The following is a 19,618-nucleotide window of genomic DNA, read 5'->3' on the forward strand; positions in this document are numbered from 1 at the left end:
TAAAGTCGCTGAGCTCCTAGAAGAAGGCGGGCTCATTTTCTTTCGTTCCCTCCAACGGGACTACCAACTTCATGACACAATATTTTAAGTACACGCAGCTCATCATGCTTAGTGTGCAGAGGGGCTGGAGGTTTCTGACCTTCCTGAGTATGTGCCTCTGGAGGATTGGCTACTTATGGGAGGGACTGGAGAAAAAGCAGTCTCCTAAAACTAAAAAATGATTAATAATAACATCCTTGACTTCCAGAAGCGATGAGGGGAAAATAGGAGGCGACTATTAAGTCTAGGCTGAGGCTTATTCAGTTCAAAATTCTCCACCTGTTCTATTATGACCGTGTCTGCCTGCACAGGTTAGGAAGAGCAGAGTCCATGGACTGCCTGCGATGCTGGCGGGAAAGAGGGTCCTTCTTGCATACACTCTGGGACTGCTCTACTATAGAACTATATTGGTGGGCAATACTGAACGAACTGTGCAAGATTGTGGGAGTGCCATTACCAGTTGAGCCCAAGTATGTTCTCTTTGGCATACCCACAGATGTGGACATCCCATGTGCCAAGCTCCTTTTCTGCAACCTGGGCATAGTGGTGGCGAAGAGGGATGTGGCCAACTATTGGGGCGACCCTGAGATACAGTCCCTTCAGGAGTGGAGGGCGGGGATGGATTTATATATGGCGGTGAGAAGGTCACTTATAAAACCAGAGGGTGTCTGCGTAAATTCTATAGGATATGGGGCTGCTGGATAAAGTAGTATGACCTTGACTTGATGGATGAAAGAAATGTGACTCCACTTGTCTAGTCTTAAGGTTATGTGCCTTCCAATTAATTGTATTTCTATGAGTTCTTGTTGAGTACCAGACTGATACTCAGTCACTGTCGGAGAAATGTGTATATGCTGACACTGTGCTGCTGCTTTCCCACTCAGGTTATTTAATTGTTGTGAGTTTGCACGCTTTTTGTCAGTTGAACAAAAAGCAAAATAAAAATATTTTTACAATGGCGTTCATGAAGCCAGTATTTGTGTCAGTGACGTTGGTAATGGCACCGGAGACTTCGGCACCTGTGAAAAATAAGCTAACAGAAGAAGAGTTGAGAGATGCAACGCTGCAGCAGATGCATCCGACTTCGGAACGGGGCAACCAGCACCAGAGACTCCTGCTGAACTTCAACTGGCAAAGGAGTCTACTTCCTCCTGGATCTACCTCCTGCTCAGGACATCCAGGCGAAGTCGGTGGCGACCTTGAACTCGAAGGCGATGCTGGAAAGGCCATCTGTGTAATTGAGCCTCCAACATAACTTATGACAGCAGCCAGGATGTAATAACTTCACCTATGACTTTGAAAATTTTATATTGATGTCTTTTATATTTCAATTTTACATCTTCATCAATCTGCAATAAATATTTATACATTACCTCAACTTCAAGAATATACATTAAATTATGATATTGATTAATACAGTTGTAAATTAAGAACTATATGAATTAAAATTGAGCCATTACTGGGATAACCATTAATTCTGAAATCTATGTGTTACACTATTATGTGATCATTTCTTTGATGTGCACACTTTCTTTGTAGTCACTGTACCTTGCTGATCATAAAGGAGTGAAGCTCCGGTTGAGGGATTCGGTTCACCAGCTCTGCACCTTCCAGCAGTGCAGAGTCCGACCGATTGTAGCACTGCGCCTTCGCTAGCGTTACATACCAGTCCTTGAAAAAGAAACAAAAAAATAAAGTCATGCTGATACAGAGAGTTCGAGGGAAACAATATCACAAGGTTATTAACTATGCTCAAAAACTGTATACAATATGTAACATACATAATTTTCTTGGTCAGGCTTGACCATGCTGCTGTCTACGCAACCTATTGTTTTCAATCAACAGAGTGGAAATGGGTTAGCACCACTGATCCATTGCCGTGCTTTGCCAGCACCCTTCCATCACTGACTTATGTGGGTGAGCCCCTCTAAAGAATTGCTCTAAGAGTTTATCAATCATCTCAGGGATCAGAGGACAGAAGTATTCACCTCTCAACAAACATTATTGGCTTCTTTTTAGTCTACCTCCTAGGAACTGGTTCCACTGCAATAAAAGGGAGTATTTTACATCTGAAAAGAATAATCAATCATCACACATTACATTTTTCCCTCATACATCCACTGTATACGGAAAGTAATTTGTTTGGTTAGGGTTTTCACTAGATAGGCTTGTGCCAGGGCTTAAGTGCGAGCCTGTCATTAGGCTATCTGTCTAATCTCTTTTTTTGGGGTAATATACAGTAATGGCATGATACAAAAGTGGATGTTCTGACGTTTTGCAATAACATGGCTTCTGCTCTCCACTGTCTTACTTGTTTCCATGACTCGTGGAGGTGCCATCTTCTGCTCTACCCAGCTCTCCTTATTTATTGATTTATTTATTTATTTATGTAGTCTTTTATAGAGCTTGAACTTGCATTCCCTACTCCTAAAATGCCTGCTGCATCCACACGTTATAATGCAAACAGGGTAGGCTGGTGGCTGTATGTGCTACAGTAAACAATTGACTAAGTCACTGTAGGGTACATCCTGCCTCCACCCTAGCAGTGATGTGTTATCTGCTACTTTCACGACTGATTGTCTTCCCTTAAAGATACCATTCCTGCATCCCAGTAGCTGCTTACAGTGGTTGGTGTATTCTATGTTGTACTAAACTGACTTAACTTGTGCAAAAGTATGAAGCCCTTCAGTGCATGCATGAGAACGTGTTCTTCTGCATATGTGTAGTACATTGCTTCTACCTGGAGGCGAACCGGCTGTTCCAGTCAGGCTCACTGTACCATACAGGCGGTGTGTGCATGAAAGGCTTTTTGCAGCATACGTGCATTATGTCTGCATACATGAGGGAGGACTAGAATCACTTTGGGGTTGGCCACTAGACCTGCTTCAACGAGGGCGAGCAGAAGTTAAAAACACTTACAGAGCGGTTTGTGTGATGCTGCAGTCAGTCCCAGAACACAGCGGGGTGTCTGCAGCAGACTACAGGGTCCAAGATGAGGTGGCTGAGACTCTGCTTATTGTTATAACTGGTGCTTGGAGATGCAGTAAACCCAAACACTTATGCACATGGTGTGGGAGACAGTAAGGCAACAGGAGTGCTGGTGGGTGGGCGGCCTTCCAGCAGTCACTAGGCACAGGTTCTAGAAATGATATAGATGGCCAGTCTGGGTCATTAAGCCCTGCTCCCAATTTTTGGGAAGCCTTGTTAGGGAAAGGAAAATATCCTGGCTCATGAAAGGCAATGTTAAATCACTTATGGAGAAAGGAAACCATTCTAAATACCAGCCTCCTTACAGACCAGAAATCACACACTACTGGAAGACTGCTTACACTACACTCACATTCTAATAGTTCCACACTACCAACAGAAGCCCCACGCCCAACAGAGTAGCGGTCTCACGTTATCACAATACTCTCACACTCGTCACAGACATGTAGTTAGACACTCAAACAGCACTAAAACTCTTCACAGAGTAGGTATCATCCACCACAAGAGCACTTTCAGACCCCTCACAACTATCACAAAAGTAAGCCAACAGATCTTGTTAATACCTGAAAGTGCCTCTTCATTGACTGATGAATTGATGTTTTTGTAGATGGGTGAATGAACAGGTGAGTACAAGAGTCAATGAATGACTATACAGATGCATGAATGGTGAGTATCCCTGCTGGAAACAGAACAGGACAGGCGATATGCATGATAACTAACATATACTGGTGACAAAGCTGGGTCAACAGATAATACTGCTGAAGCTGGATAGGTGATCACAAAGTAGAGAGTTTAGGAAGGTAAGCAAGAATGACAGGATGGGGAGTGAAGCATAGCGCACCTGTAAAGCTTCCTAAAGTGGATTTAAACCCAGTGGCCTTGGATCATGGTGATGCTGTGAGGTTGCCTTGTACTGTGGACTTTTTGTATGGGGTAGTCCGTTATATAGTGACATTTGTTAAGCATATCTGGCTATCGAAGGAAGCTGGTTAATCACAATGCTTCGTAAGAATTTAAAGAAGATAACATCAAAAAGAAACAGGACAATAAGATGTTTTCCAACCCATATCTTTTCCCATATATTTGATAATAAAGAGGGATGAGACGTCGGAGGTGAAGTGGGAGATGTCTGCTATTTAACAAGTGAATATGGAATTGGGAGCATGTGTTTATGTGTCAATTGCGCATAAAGAATCTACCAATCATCAAGCCAAAAATGGTTCTGAGACATCAAAGGGACGTGCTGTAGACTGTGGAGGAGCTGGAATCTAAGGTTTATCACGCCAGCATAGTTTCGTTGAGAGAGTACTAAAGCATTGGTAGCCTGGCCCCATTGGTGAAACCCAATAAAAGATACCTTAAGACATACAAGGAGGAGTGTGATACTGGGCTTATCAGAGTTATTAGGGAGTGATCAGAAACCATGATCCAAGATGCCTTATCTGGTTTTCAGTGTTTCTGCTAGCAGGTACAGGCCCACTCAAAGGGCTCGTTATGAAGGCAGAATTTAAAGAAATTACAGGTTGAACCTTTAGAATCCACTGAGTAATTAATTTTTAAATTTTTTTATTTTATATTTTATTTATTTTCAGTCAACATAACACTGATACAGTTAGACATCTTTAAAGCACAAGTTACTACTTGTGTAACGATATATCTGTAAGCGACATTAGTTTTTCGTCAGCAGTACCCCTGCTCGTCTGTAGGTGGCGTCGTGCGGCTCCGCATCCGTCGCTGGCACCGTAAGTGCCGAGATGACGCCACGGAGACTACTTAGGCACTACCCATGTGCGCTGACGTCAGTTCTGTACACGACTTTCCGCACCGGGATCGCAGAGCCATGCAAGAAACTGACCACTGGTGCCATGAAACTAGGGCCCTGAAAGGCATGACCTTAACCCTAGAAATCAGTTCGCAGAACGGGGACGATGGGTAGGGCGGTAAGGAATCTATCACTAACTAATGATTCTTATAGATATATTGTTACACAAGTAGTGACTTGTGCATCTGAAATAGACACGTTAGTGATAGATTCCTTACCTTAGAATAGATACCCCAGCAATACCAACCTTGGTGGTGGGTCTGCGAACAAGACTACACCAGAAAGTCACGAGAACAAAGAAGCCGTCTCTCCAGACTTGACTGTCAAGGCAGTAATGCTTGGTAAACGTGTGCAGCGAAGCCCACGTAGCTGCCTGACAAATGTCCTGCAAGGGAACGCCGCGTCCCAAGGGAGTAGTGGCTGCAGTCACCCTGGTAGAATGGGCACGCAGCCCCATAGGAGGCTCCTTCTTAGCCAACCGCTAACATACTTTGATGCACAGAACAACCCACTGAGAGATGGTCCGTTTGTGCATGGCCCAACCTTTTTTGGCGCCCACGTAGCCAAAAAAGAGCTGGCCACCCACTAGGAACTGTTGTGTGCGTTTCAGATAGAACGAGAGCACACGTTTTGGGTCCAGACGGTGAAGCCTCTCTTCCTCTTTTGGAGGATGCAGAGGCGGAAAGAAGGTGGGCAAAGTGATGGTCTGCCCGATATGGAAGGGCGTGATAACCTTTGGCAAGAAAGGACGGGTCCTTAAAACCACCTTGTCAGGATGAACAGAAAGGAAAGGAGGCTTGGAAGAAAGAGCCTGGAGCTCACTCACTCTTCTGGCAGAGGTGATAGCTACCAGGAAAGCCGTCTTAAGAGTGAGAAGACACACAGGACAGTTATGAAGTGGCTCGAAGGGAGTGCACATCAGATATGTCAAAACAAGGTTTAAGTCCCATTGAGGCATAATGAGCGGCACAGGAGGAAACAAGGGCGTAATGCCTTTCAGGAAATGGTTAACAACCAGAGACTTATAAAGAGAAGGCTGATCTGGAAGCCGTTGAAAGGCGGGAAGTTGCCTAAAGATTACCTTTGATAGTGCCCAGAGCAGAGCCCAGCTGGGCCAAAGAAAGAAGGAACAGTAGGACTTCGGAAAAAGGGTCAGAAAGGGGATCCAATGACTTTGCTGTGCACCATTACACAAACTTGTTCCACCTGCAGGTGTATACTGTTTTAGTGGAGGAACGTCTGGCTGCCAGAATGATATCACAAACTTCGGGAGAAAGATCAAAAGCTGTCAACTGTCGCCGGTCAATCTCCACGCATGGAGGTGGAGGCTGGACAGGTTCGGGTGGAGGACAGTCCCCTGCTGCTGCGACAAAAGATCACCCGAAGATGCAGTCGGATTGGGGGATCGATCGCTATGTTGAGTAGCTCGGGATACCGGTATCTTCGTGCCCAATCTGGAGCCACAAGAATGACTCGGGCCCGGTCGCGCTGAATCTTCTTCAGCACTCTGGGCAGAAGTGGTATAGGCGGGAAGGCGTACAATAGACCGCAACTCCACTCGCGATGAAAAGTGCCGCGTTGGAAATTCAAGCGCGCAGAACTGATGACATTACGCGTTCTCTTTGGTGGCGAATAGATCTTACCAAGGCTCTGCCAACTGCTGAAAGAGACCTTGCCCCACGTCCGAGTTCAGACGCCATTCGTGATCCATCAAGCACCGGCAGCTGAGTTTGTCCGCCCTGGCGTTCAGAGAACCTGCCAGGTGTTGGACCACCAAGGTAATGCCTTGTTGTTCCAGCCATGTCCAGAGGCACAGAGCCTCCTGACATAGGGTCCAGGACCCCACACCGCCCTGTTTGTTGCAATACCACATGGCGGTGGTGTTGTCCGTGAACACCTGCACCACACTTCCCCCGGACAGAGGGAAGGAATGCTCTCTGTGCAAGTCGGAACGCCCGAAGCTCCAAAAGGTTGATATGGAGCCGGGACTCTGCCAGAGACCAGAGGCCTCTGATCTCCACCTCTTCCAAGTGGCCTCCCCATCCCAAGAGGGACGCATCTATCACTACTGTGTTCTCCGGTTGGGGAAGGGAGAGGGATCTGCCATTGACCCAATCGCGATTCGTGAGCCACCAATGCAATTCTCGGGCAGTGCCCTCCGAGATCTGGACATGTTCGGACAGGTTGCCGTGATGCTGCGCCCACTGGAACTTCAGGTCCCACTGCAGAGCCCGCATATGCCATCTGGCATGTTGCACTTGCATGATGCAGGAGGCCATCAGGCCCAGGAGCCGGAGGATCATCCTGACTGAAACCCGGGATAGAGGCTGAAATATTGAATCCAGAACCGCTCCGATGAAGGGGAGCTTCTGAGAGGGACTCCGGTGCGACTTTGGCACGTTGATGGAGAACCCCAGCAAATGCAGGAGGTCGGCCGTAGTCTGAAGGTGGGTGACAACTGCTTGGGGCGAGCCCAACTTCAACAACCAGTTGTCGTGGTAGGGGAAGACTGACAACCCTGACCTGCGCAGGTGAGCTGCGACCACCGCCATCACTTTCGTGAACACCCAAGGGGCGCTTGTAAGGCCGTAGGGAAGTATGGCACCTGAAAATGCTCCTGGCCTACCGTAAACCGCAGGGAACACCAGAGGGCCAGCAGGACGGGAATGTGAACATATGCGTCATGCAAGTGCAACACTACCATCCAGTCTCCAGGGTAGAGGGCAGCCAAGAACATAGCCAGAGTCAACATCTTGAACTTCTCCTTCCGGAGGAAGCGATTGACATTCCTGAGGCCCAATATGGAGAGCAAGCCCCCTCTGATTCTTGTTGACCAGAAAGTAGTGGGAATAACAACCACATCCTACTTCTGGCCCAGGAACGCGGTTCAAGGCCCCCTTGGCCAAGAGGGCCAAAACTTCCTGTTGGAGAAGCGCAAAGTGATCCCCCGACATCCGGTGGAACGGAGGTGGCATGGCTGGGGGGGTAGACTTGAAGGGGAGGGAGTAACCCCTCGGAACGAGTTGCAGCACCCACCTGTTAGAAGTAACTGAACGCCAGTGGGGGAGGTGATGACGAATCCTGCCACCCACTGCCGTGGGGTGCACCCCAAAGCTCAGACTAGGAAGGTTTTGTGGCTCAATGGTTAGAGTGGTAGACCCTGATGCAGAGGTCTGGCCCGGGACCAGGGTTCAATTCCCGCCTCGGCATGTCTCGGGCTCAATTTCCTCAGACCTGATAATTCTCGCCTCGGTGCCTATTCTAACCAGTAGTCCCACGCTGCGACTCTGGGTAATAGCTTGCTTAATCTCCACAACGGCCTCAACAGCGCTGGGATGCCTGGCTTCACCTTGGGGGTGCCCAGGAGTGGGCATTTCACAGGGAAAAGGTTGGAAGGGTTCCAGAGCGGTATGCGTATAGCGCCAAGACATATAGTATAAGTGCGCTTTACAAGTACGAATCATTTCATTTCATTTCATTACACAGGAATCAGAGCTACATAAATTTGTAAAAGCCATATGCATCTCAACAAATTTCCCCGTTGCATGAACCATGACAAAAGAGACAATCAGACTATCGTTTTTCCTGAGTTATGCACATGCTGTTTCCCCTGGACAAGCGCCTGATTCATCTTTCCCTGTGCCTTCAGGTTCCCCAGTCTTCTTGCCTATCAAGCATTGCTTAAATAGTCCCCAGTAAACCTTGGGTCTGCTTTGTGGAGGAAGGAGTTCGCTATATGTGTCCGTCTGAGTGTTGCAGTATACCATATCTTTGAGCCACTCTTCTAGAGTAGGTGCCACCTGTCTCTTGGCTAGTAATAGGCCAATTGCAAATAGCCAATTCTCACCCTTGCTGATTTCCTTATTGTAGCCCAGTAATTCAAGAATCGGGTCAAGGGTGAGCGAAAAACAGTAATATCGTTAAGGGTCTGGAAGATCTTTTCCCAGAATTGCAAAATTCTTGGGCAGTACCATGCAATAAGCATAAAAGTGGCTAGAGAGTCCCTTAGGCCTTGGGTCTGCTTTGTGGAGGAAGGAGTTCGCTATATGTGTCCATCTGAGTGTTGCAGTATACCATATCTTTGAGCCACTCTTCTAGAGTAGGTATCGGGCCTCTGGCCCAGCGCATTGCCACCTGTCTCTTGGCTAGTAATAGGCCAATTGCAAATAGCCAATTCTCACCCTTGCTGATTTCCTTATTGTAGCCCAGTAATTCAAGAATCGGGTCAAGGGTGAGCGAAAAACAGTAATATCGTTAAGGGTCTGGAAGATCTTTTCCCAGAATTGCAAAATTCTTGGGCAGTACCATGCAATAAGCATAAAAGTGGCTAGAGAGTCCCTTAGGCCATACCTACGTAACCTATCCGGAGTGTAGTATATCATATTTATATATCTGAAATGGATAAGGCGGTCCTGCCGTTTAGTGAGATTCGCTTAGTCACTTCACAGCAGTTACGCCAACTGTCGTCACCTGTCGTCACCTATCACCCGGCGTAAGTCTTTTGGCCAGCCTTGCCAAGGTTGTGAGAGTATTGGTCTTCTGTTTTCTTGTGTGATACTGTATATTCTTGTGACCCGCTTAGATGAGGAGGGGGATCGAATAATGTGGGTGAGGGCCAGCATCTCCTCTGGATTTTGCAGACTATCGCCTAGCAGACCTTGCATTGCATGTTTGACTGAAAAAAACGGTATTGGCCTAGTGGCAATTGCACTTGTCCCTCTACCTTGAACAGATCGCCTACTTCAGCAATTCCCACTCTTTTCAGGGCTTGGGAGACTTCCCTATCTTCCCCTTTCGGGAGCCAAGTGCACCATTCTATTGGAATCCAGGGGAAGTACATGAGTACGCCTGCTTGTCTGTCTAACAGATTTTGCCACGCATGTATAGTAGAGTTAAGGGAATCTAAAATGCTGGCCGTCCGGGAATGTGTATTAAATATTACTTGCGGTAATGTGATCTTGCCATCAGCTATTTTCTCTATGTGTAAATGTGGGAGGTCCTGCGGGCCGTTTATCAATGCATGGGCTTGCGAGCTTAGTGCTGCCCTGTAGCACAAGTTACTACTTGTGTAACGATATATCTGATGAAGAGGAGCTTCTGAGAGGGACACAGGTGCGACTTCGGCACATTGATGGAAAACCCCAGCTGGTGCAGGAGGTCTGCCGTCGTCTGGGCTGACAACTGTCTGGGGCGAGCCCGCCTTCAACAACCAGTCGTCGAGGTAAGGTAACGGGTTTTTAGAAACCCGCTGGTGTCAGGGGATAACACCCGAAGACCTCTGAGTTCCCTTGTTCCGGACCACAGAAACACGTAGTCTTCTAGTCGCAGTCAAAGATCAAGTTTTATTGGTAGCTACCAAGTAACACGTGTCCCAGAAGTACACCACACAGAGAGTAGGTTCTTGGGAGACTGTTCGTTTTTACAGAACCAGCCGTCTCCTTATATATCAAATATATGGCTTCAAGCAAGAATTCTTGAGTTTATGGTATGGCAACACACATATTTCTACAACAATACAAAGAGCGAAGTCATGTAAGCAAGCCCATATTTTAGATGTCCAGTTTGCTGATAGATTACCCAGTTGGATCGGGAACTCCCATCAGATATAGATGAACCACCAATAAAGGAAGGTACAACCCAGCCATAAAAGGGCCATAAACAAGATACGGGGACAGGTGCGTGTTTGAAGGAAACATGGGCTGTAAGTAGTGAATGGTTCGTGGAATGTTATGTGTAGATGCTATCGTATTCGGCCACTGGGCGAGGAGCTGCCTAAACAGGTTTGGCCGAAGACAGTGGAGTCAGTTGGGACAGGTCAGGGGAAAGTCACGAAAGGTGGACGTGTCTATTTGGATCAAGCTCGACCTTTAATTGACTTATCATGAGGGCAAGATGCAAGATGGATGCCGTTCACAAAATGGAGTTTAAGGGATGGGACGGAAACTGTGATTTAGGGGTGTTGGCAACCCTCGATTGTAACGCAAATACATAGGAATGATGTCCTAATCATTATCGGTTCGTAGACACCAAAATCGTCTCGGTACGTTGAGGTTTCGTGACACGGGTATTGGACCTCGATATCGGGAAAACCACAGGGTCCGGATTTTGGGAACCACAGACCCTCCTTTTGCCCTTATATAAGGCAATAACTCATGCTAATCTGAGTCCAAATCGATATGAAGAAATTCGTGGAGATGTTGCTGGAGCATCATTCTGTTACTCAGCTCGTCCTGTGACACAGGCTTCCATACACACGAGGTAGCACAGAGGCCACATAGTGCAGGAGCACACTGTATACACAAGCAAAACATGAACATAAGTGCCAAGATCATCCCGATGAAAATCAAAGTTTTCCATCCCCAGGCAGTGATCAGTTCCCAGAACCACCCCAGCAGGGACCAATCCCCTTTCTCAATGTGAAGGGAACCAGATATTTCGTGTAGTTTGGAGATGGCCTGGTATACTGTTGGTGCGTTATCAGGGATGAAAATGCAGCAACTGGATTGGATGACTCTACACACACCACCACGATCGGCGAGTATAATGTCTAAGGCAATTCGGTTCTGAAGGGTCATAAGTCGATCCGACTAAAGCTCTGTTGTCAAATTGCCAAGTGCTCCGGCCGTTGTGGTCACGGCGGATTCAACTATCCTCGCTAACTGGCGAATATTCCTGCTGTTCACCATAGGCCCCCAAAATGGCAGAAAACCCTTTGCGAAGTCAGCGAATTCCTGACCCGCGGTGTCGTCTTTACTCACGACACCTCTAGCTGTCCTTGTCCGGTGGTAATCTGCTCGGGCCGTGTAGGTAGGAGGCAGCAGAAATGAAATAAAACATATACCTGAGAAATCAGGGGGCAACCACGTGTAGGCTTGGTCGTGGCAAACGAAATACGTGCCTTTAGCCGCCAAGAGTATCGGGGAAGTTCGGGAAGCAAATACATATGTTTCCGTGCAAATGCTCTTTCCTAACTGTGCTGTGGGGTTTCTACCAATACCCTGTAAGCATAAGTGACCTCGGTGGGGAACTATCCAAACTGGGCGAGATTTCTGTGCTGCCTGGCTCTTGACCAGGTAAACCCCATGTTTGGTCACGTTCCAACGGGTGTAGGGACTCAGTTCATCTTTGGGGATTGTCAGATAGGTGTCGATATCCCTACTCATGTTCCTTATCCCTGCAATTAGTGCCTTGTTACTGGAGTCGCTCGCAGCGGAACGGGTCGGGTATGGTTCTAGGGCGAATAGGAACATGGTCTGGAAAGCCCACAGAGAACCATAGTAGCTAAATGGCAAAACGAAGTATGGGATACCCTTATCGGTTGTGTGTGGCATAAGTCCGCATATCCAACAGTTTGACGTGTTCATTATGGACTGGTGTTGGTGTAGAAGCTGGATGAAAGAGTTGTTTACAAATTCGAGTCTTCGGGCAGACTCGTGTTCAGGAAAAGGGTGAAAGTAGTGTGGGGAAATAGTGGGAGGAGGTGGTGTCTGGGTGTCATTCGAAAAGGTAACTTTAAATACGAACAAGGTATAACCAATAAAAAACACAAGTATGCTACATAACATTAAAACACATAATATCAGGAATCTTCTTCTGGACAGTATCGTGCATAACTGTTTTTCGAAGTTCGTGAGTCTGACAGGTCTCTCTACCCTTGGAAACTCCATCCTCTAGTTGCTGCCCGCGGTGGTTGATTGATTCTCCCAGGGAGCGCGCTCTGCTCAGTCCGGGGTAACTCCCGTGGACCAATCAGAACCGTGGACCTAGAACTTCCCAGTTGCACTCCCCAGACTTCAACCGCGACCCTAGCAGCAGAACCGGATGGCGGTTCGAAAAATCAAAAATGAGCTAGTTCCCTTGGGACGAGAGAGCTGAAAATTCAAAAATAGTTCTTAGGGGAGAAAAGGAAATTACATTAGATCAGGCTTTTATTAGTCCTTTTGTCTAGACCGCAGGTTGTATCGTCGTTTCCCAGGTACGGTGTGATCTTCAAACAGCGTTTCAGGTTCAGTAGTGTCCAATTGCATGGATGGTGACACAAGTCCTTGCAAAATACGATCACTCTTCTTTTCGGTGCTAGTTTCTTTCAAACGGGCATCGCTGAAAGGGATGAAGCGCGGTACGGATTCTGTCTCAGAGTCAGCAAGTCCTTTGTTGACCCACCGGTCGTATGGAAGGGGTAGAGGGACCCGTTTGCAGTGGGTCCCATGTACCCAGTTCTTCTTGCCTTCAACCCGAACAGCAGATCTTGTTGAAAGTAGTACCAGGTGCGGTCCGGTCCACCTCGGTTGTCCGTTGTTGGTGCGCTGAAAATTCCGCAACAAAACCCACGAACCGGGTTCGATGAGGTGACCTGGATCATCAGAGGCTGGTGGAGAAGAACTGTGAACCTGTTGGTGTAAAACACGCAATTTAGTTGTCAATTCGCACAAATAGTCAAGCAGTACGGGGTGCTCTATCTCGCTCAGTTTCTTGGGTCTTGGCACGCCCCAGACGTTGGCTGGGCGGCCAAACACGATTCCATGGGGGCTAAGTCCTAACCTGGAGTGGACAGTCGTCCTGGTTGACAAAAGTGCTAGAGGCAAGGCATCAGGCCATTTAAGACCTGTACTGGCTTGGATTTTGGCTAGTTTGAGTTTCAGAGTGCCATTGTAGCATTCTACTAATCCAGCCGATTGGGGGTGATTCGCAGAGTGGAATTTTTGGTGTATGCCTAGACACTCACACACTCTCTTCATCACGCATCCTACGAATTCACTTCCGTTATCACTCCAGACAATTCTAGGAATACCGAATCTAGGGAAGAACTCTTTGACAAGGGCTTTGGCAGTCGATAAGGCGGTGTTGTCCTTAAGGGGGTACGCTTCCACCCACCTTGAAAAGGCGCATACAACAACGAGAACGTATTTCAGGTTGTTGCACCTCTCCATGTGGATGAAATCTAGCTGCAAAACCTCGAACGGGTACGTTGGAGGCGCAAAATGACCAGCTGGAGTTGGCGTTCCCCTACCGGGATTGTACTTCAAACATACCATACACTTTCTGACCACGTTTTCTGCGTACTTTGGGATATTGCTATTCTGCCATACTGGGGCCAATAGTTTACATATTCCTCTTGAATTGATGTGTGCCATTCCGTGAGCCATCGTTACCACTGCAAGTACGTATGCATTAGGTAGTAACCATCGCTGGTGTTCCGATAGTTCGACCCAACAACCATTCGCATCCAATCTACCTGTGCTTTCTCTCCATTCATTCATCTCGTTCTCAGTGGCCTCGGCTTGTATTGATTTTACGCTTTCAATGGTGTCCTCACACATTCCTACATCAGCAATCCATCTAGCGGGACCCATGACATACATCCGATTCATTGTGTTCCTTGCAGTTCCTTTCGCAACCTCATCTGCAAATGCATTTCCGCGGCCAACATCATCCTGAATCTTTCTGTGTGCACTACATTTTATAATGGCGACTTGTAGGGGCAAGGTGAGTGACTCAAGGAGCTCATTAACTAGCTGGCCATGTTGTATCTTTGCACCATGGGACGTAAGGAACCCACGTTCACGCCATAATCTCCCAAAACTGTGAGCCACACCAAAGGCATATTGGCTGTCAGTGTACACATTCACTCGCTTTCCTTTCGCCAGCACACATGCTCTAGTAAGCGCTATCAACTCTGCAGCTTGTGCAGAACTGTGGGAAATGCGTGCAGTCTCTACAATGGTGTGTAACGTCGTTACGGCATATGCTGTAGTCGTATCACCATTCGGCAACTTGAAACACGAACCATCAACCCATAGAGTATCATTGCATTCGGGAAGGGGAGTGTCCTGTAAGTCTACTCTCCCTTTTGTCTCTTCCTCTGTCCTGAAACAGCAGTCATGCTTGTCAATCTTGTCTGTCTCTGTCGGGATGGGTAATAACGTAGCGGGATTGAGTGTATCACACCTCTTTATATGGATGTGACTTGCTAGCAGGGTAAGTTCGTAACTGGATAGTCGAGCGCTAGTAAGGTGTTGTGTCTTTGTTCTATTTAGTAAAATGTCTACTGCATGCGGAACCATAACGATCAGAGTGTTATTCATGACTAATCCAGCAGACTGTCGAATGCAGACAGCTGCTGCGGCTGTTGCTCTTAGACAACTTGGCAGTGCCTTAGCCACTGGATCCAGAGTTGCCGAAAAATACGCGCATGGGCGCTGTTTGTCCCCAAAGAGTTGCATTAAGACTGATAATGCACAACCTTCTTTTTCGTGGACATACAATGTAAAAGGCTTACTGTAGTTGGGGTTTCCCAACACAGGAGCCGAACACAATGCATCGCGCAACTCGCGGAAACTCGTCTGACAATCTTCAGACCAAGGCATAGGTTTAGGCGTGTCTTTGCGGAGTAGTGACAGTAAGGGTTTGGCTAGTAGTGAGAAATTCGGTATCCATTGTCTACAGTACGATGTAATGCCCAAAAAAGCTCGGACACCTCTCAGTGTCCTTGGGGCACTTAGTTCTGTGATTGCCTGTATTCTTTCTGGTGTCAGTCTCCTTCCCTCCTTCGATAAGATGTGACCTAGGTAGGTTACTTCTTGTCGACAAAATTGCAGTTTTGAAAGGGAGACTTTGTGCTTCATGTCACATAGGTGACGTAATAGCGACAACGTAGCTTCCTTGCAAATCTCTTCAGTGTCTGCAGCGATCAGTAGATCGTCTACGTACTGAATCAATGTTGACCCATCTGGCAGTACAATTGTGTCTAGTTGTGTTTTCAGAGCCTGACTGAATATTGATGGACTTTCGCAGTAGCCTTGAGGAGCGCATTTGAAGCGGAAGCTTCGTCCTCCTAAATTGAAGCCGAAAAGGTCTCTACTCTCTTCGGCGATCGGGATGCTGAAGAAAGCGTTCTTCAGGTCAATCACCGAGAACCAAGCTGCTGAAGCTGGAACCATTGTCAATAAAGCAGTAATGTCGGGGACGACTGGAAACTGCGGTATAACTACCTTGTTTACTTCTCGGAGGTCAATCACAAACCTATACACAGGGGGCTGTGAAGGATCAGTACGTTTCAAGACCGGTAAAACTGGACTGTTACAAATGTTTCCTGTTGTTTCCTCGATAACATCTTTATCGACCAAATCATAAACGATCGTTAACAATGCCTGTTCGCAGTCGTTAGAAATTTTGTATTGGGGAATACGTGGCAATCTAACGTTTGCTTTCAAAGTTATGACATACGGTGCTATCTCTAAACGACCTACATCGTTGGAACCATTAGCCCATAGTATATCTGGAAGTGATGACAATTCTGTTGGGATACCTTCTTTTGACAAGTACATTGGAGAAATGACTTTTCTCCCTAAAGTAAGCTGTACTCCCGAGGGAGAACAGTACAAAGTCGCGTACAACCTCTTTAGCAAATCCAATCCTAACAAATTTTCACCGCAACCTGTTGTAAGAATGAGGGGTGCTTCTAATTCACAGGGGCCAACAGAAACGGAAACAGGACTAGAGATCGGGTTTCTAACAGGGGCGCCAGAGAAGCCTACTGAGACATTCATTTCGCCAGACAAAGGTGCGCCAGGAAGTTTTGAGTGCATGATAGAACTTTTTGTAGAACCAGTATCCAGCAGAAATGGTTCTGACACTCCTGAGGTAATTACCTCGACATAAGGTCCATCCTGATCTACTGGAACTGAAACAACTCCCTCTCTTTGTCCATGGCTGTCCTAGCGATCGTTACCCTCATTGTCGTGTTCGGTGTAATAGTCGTCAGCATAGTACTGAGCTGACTTGGACGATGAATTACCCTGTTGATCAAAGCTATTCATTGATTTCTGAGGTGGAAAAGAAGTTATATTCTGAGTGAAATTTCCACGGCCTCTACCTCTAGAGGCATGCTGAACACCTCTTTCCCTTACACCTTGTGCACCGTTTAAACGTCGTGCAAGAGCCGGACAATTATTCCTAAAATGGCCCTCTTCTTTGCAATACGCACATTGATTCGGGCCATACGTAGGACGCTGATGGGAAAGCTCGTTTCCTTGCGCGTCTCTAGAGTACTGCTGATTCTGTTGATAATTAGGCTGGCTAGCCCTACGAGGCTGATAGGCCTGTTGGAGAAGAACTTTAGTTTTCAAATCTTTCGTCTTTTTGTCTGCCTTGTCTAACTCGTCTTTACGCCTATTTTCATAGTACTGGGCTGTTGCTAGAATCTGCGCTGACGTAGAGACAGCCCAAGCACTTTCTGAGTCTTTTAGTTTAGCACACAATTCAGGAAGCAAATTGTGTACAAACTTGTCTACAAACAGTCTTTGGTCACCCTCGGTAGCCATATCCTGACCACTATGGTCAGTGAAGGTTTCCTCAAATCTCGTGAAGAAGTCAGACACATTCTCGTCTTTCTTCTGCTTGCACGCGGATAGCTTGTCCCAGTTTACACGTACTTCAGGCATAATTGTCTTCATGTATGCGATAATTCTACCAGGAAGTTCAGCTATTAACGGCTCAGGCTTGAAACCACCGATTTGTCTAGCATCTGTAGTCGCAATGTTTGCCCATGAGTCACCTAATTCTTGGTCATGATCCGTATGACGTATCTTACTCCATAAAGAATGTGGAACAATGTTCCCAAACAACATGTCTATATCCGCTAAATTCATTATACATGAGCTTGCAGTTTGGGACAACTCCTTATAATACCCAGTCGGGTTTTTACGGGGATCGGGTAGTGTCTGCTTGAGTGCTAGAACTTCGGATCTTTTCCAGGGGACATGTACCCATACACGCTGGAAATGAGGCAGAACCGGTGGAACTGCGTTTGCATCACCTTCCCTCCAAACCGGAGGAACCTCTCTCATAGGGTACTGTCTCGCTCTTTTCCTACTATACATACCACTGTCAGAGGATGACCCAGAATTACCACCTGTACTTCGATGTGATAATAATATCTCTACTGCTCTTTCAACGTCGGGACCAACTATCATACCCTCCCCAAATTTAAATCGTAACCTACACAACTCCTGCAGGTTGCTCTTCTGACCATTATCTTCCAAATCCTCACACAGGAAAACACACATCTGCTCAAAGACGTATCTTTGCGTTGGTTCATCCCATTGACGGAAAACGTTCATGACAGACTCTACATCATATCTCGCTGTATCCATAGCCCAATTTCGTGCTAACTTATTCAATGTTTCCCTTTCCTGATAATCAGGCATTTGGCTTCGTAATTGTCTTCGTTCCGTGTTAGGGGTCGTTTTAGGCGACCGAAAAAGTGGTGAAGGAAAGTTAGTAACAATGCTGGCCGTTTTATGCCAGACGAAAGGTGAAAGTGGAGGAATAGCTGGTAGTAGAACAGAGTCACGCAAAGCAGAAACAGAAGTGTTCGTAGAACGAGTATCAGAGAGACTAGAAGGTGCGCTAGGCGAAGTTTTAGAAGGAACGGTAGGAGAAATAGATGTGATCGGTGAGCCTTGAGGAGGCTGTGCCAAAGAAACAGGAGCCAGCTGAAGAGTAGCTGGTGAGTGCGGTAAAGGAGCCTGTATTACAGCTACCAAAGGTGCAACGAAAGGTTGCGGAGGTGCTGTGGCATTTTGTGCATAGGGTGGCGGAGAATTTAATAGGTGGGACATCAATGGATCTTTCTCGGATCCTTCCTTTTGATTTTTTCCTCTATTTGGCAGCATTGGGTAACATTTATCTATCGCTAGTTTCTTGCTCCTAAGCATCTGTTCGCTCTCCTGCTCTTCCTCGTTATCTCTGTATGCAACGGCAGCTTGCACCATTGACATACCTCTTTTATTCTTTTTTGCTAATCTTATTTCTTTCTGTTTGGCTTCCTTGCGCCATGAGCGGAAAGAGTCAAACATTGCCGGCCGGGCTTTCTTCTTGAACAATTTGACCTCTAAGTTATCTAATATTTCTTGGTCGAAACTACCATATTGGGGCCATTTTAAAACACCATCCTTGCGGGTGTATTTTATCCATACCTCGTTATATGTGATAGGACCTACGCCGTGCTTCACATAGAGTTCATACATTGGAGTTCCAATTGGAGGAACCGGACAAGAATCTTCCAATTGGGAGTCCTTACTACAACCAAGACAAAACAAGTTTCCAAGTTTGCTAAAACCAGGCATCTTCGCTCACTGGTCTAGCTTCAAACTTCAAAGGATTATCTGTTACGATATTTCTCGTGAATACACGAGTCCTTCGGCTTTGGGGCTTGCAAGTTCCAAATCAAGTCGTATCTCAAGGATACCAAAAACAAACTAAGGACTAGGAGACGCTCCACTTATACTTAACTGAAGTATTTGAAGATCGATGACGTCGCTAGAAGACTCGTCTATCGTTTCGCTCTACCAAGGATCACTGGGTCCAAAACAAGGCGATAGTCAGGGCAGCAGTCCTTCGTAGCCGTCGGGACGCGGGGAACCTCGCAGCAAAGACCTTTGGAACCACGTCGACATACAGGGGTCGCTGAAGTGGCTGGCCGTCCTCCGGAATTTTCACACGAAGCTCCTCACGAACATCTGGCTTGGACCGTCACCGCTTGATATCGCCCCGAGTTGGGCGCCAACTGAGGTAACGGGTTTTTAGAAACCCGCTGGTGTCAGGGGATAACACCCGAAGACCTCTGAGTTCCCTTGTTCCGGACCACAGAAACACGTAGTCTTCTAGTCGCAGTCAAAGATCAAGTTTTATTGGTAGCTACCAAGTAACACGTGTCCCAGAAGTACACCACACAGAGAGTAGGTTCTTGGGAGACTGTTCGTTTTT

The 19,618-nt window shown here is 46.9% G+C and overlaps 1 protein-coding gene across 2 annotated transcripts in view; it reads right to left on the reverse strand.

The window, feature by feature from the left end:
* Window positions 1-19,618, reverse strand: part of HTT (huntingtin) — a 1,924,961-nt gene that overhangs the window by 580,941 nt on the left and 1,324,402 nt on the right. For both annotated transcript variants that reach the window (XM_078678546.1, XM_078678545.1), the window contains one exon: window positions 1,588-1,710. In XM_078678546.1, coding sequence (XP_078534672.1) covers window positions 1,588-1,710 — 123 coding nt within the window. The remainder of the gene's footprint in view (window positions 1-1,587; window positions 1,711-19,618) is intronic.

This window comes from Lissotriton helveticus, chromosome 2_2 (assembly GCF_964261635.1).
Source record: "Lissotriton helveticus chromosome 2_2, aLisHel1.1, whole genome shotgun sequence".
NCBI lineage: Eukaryota > Metazoa > Chordata > Amphibia > Caudata > Salamandridae > Lissotriton > Lissotriton helveticus.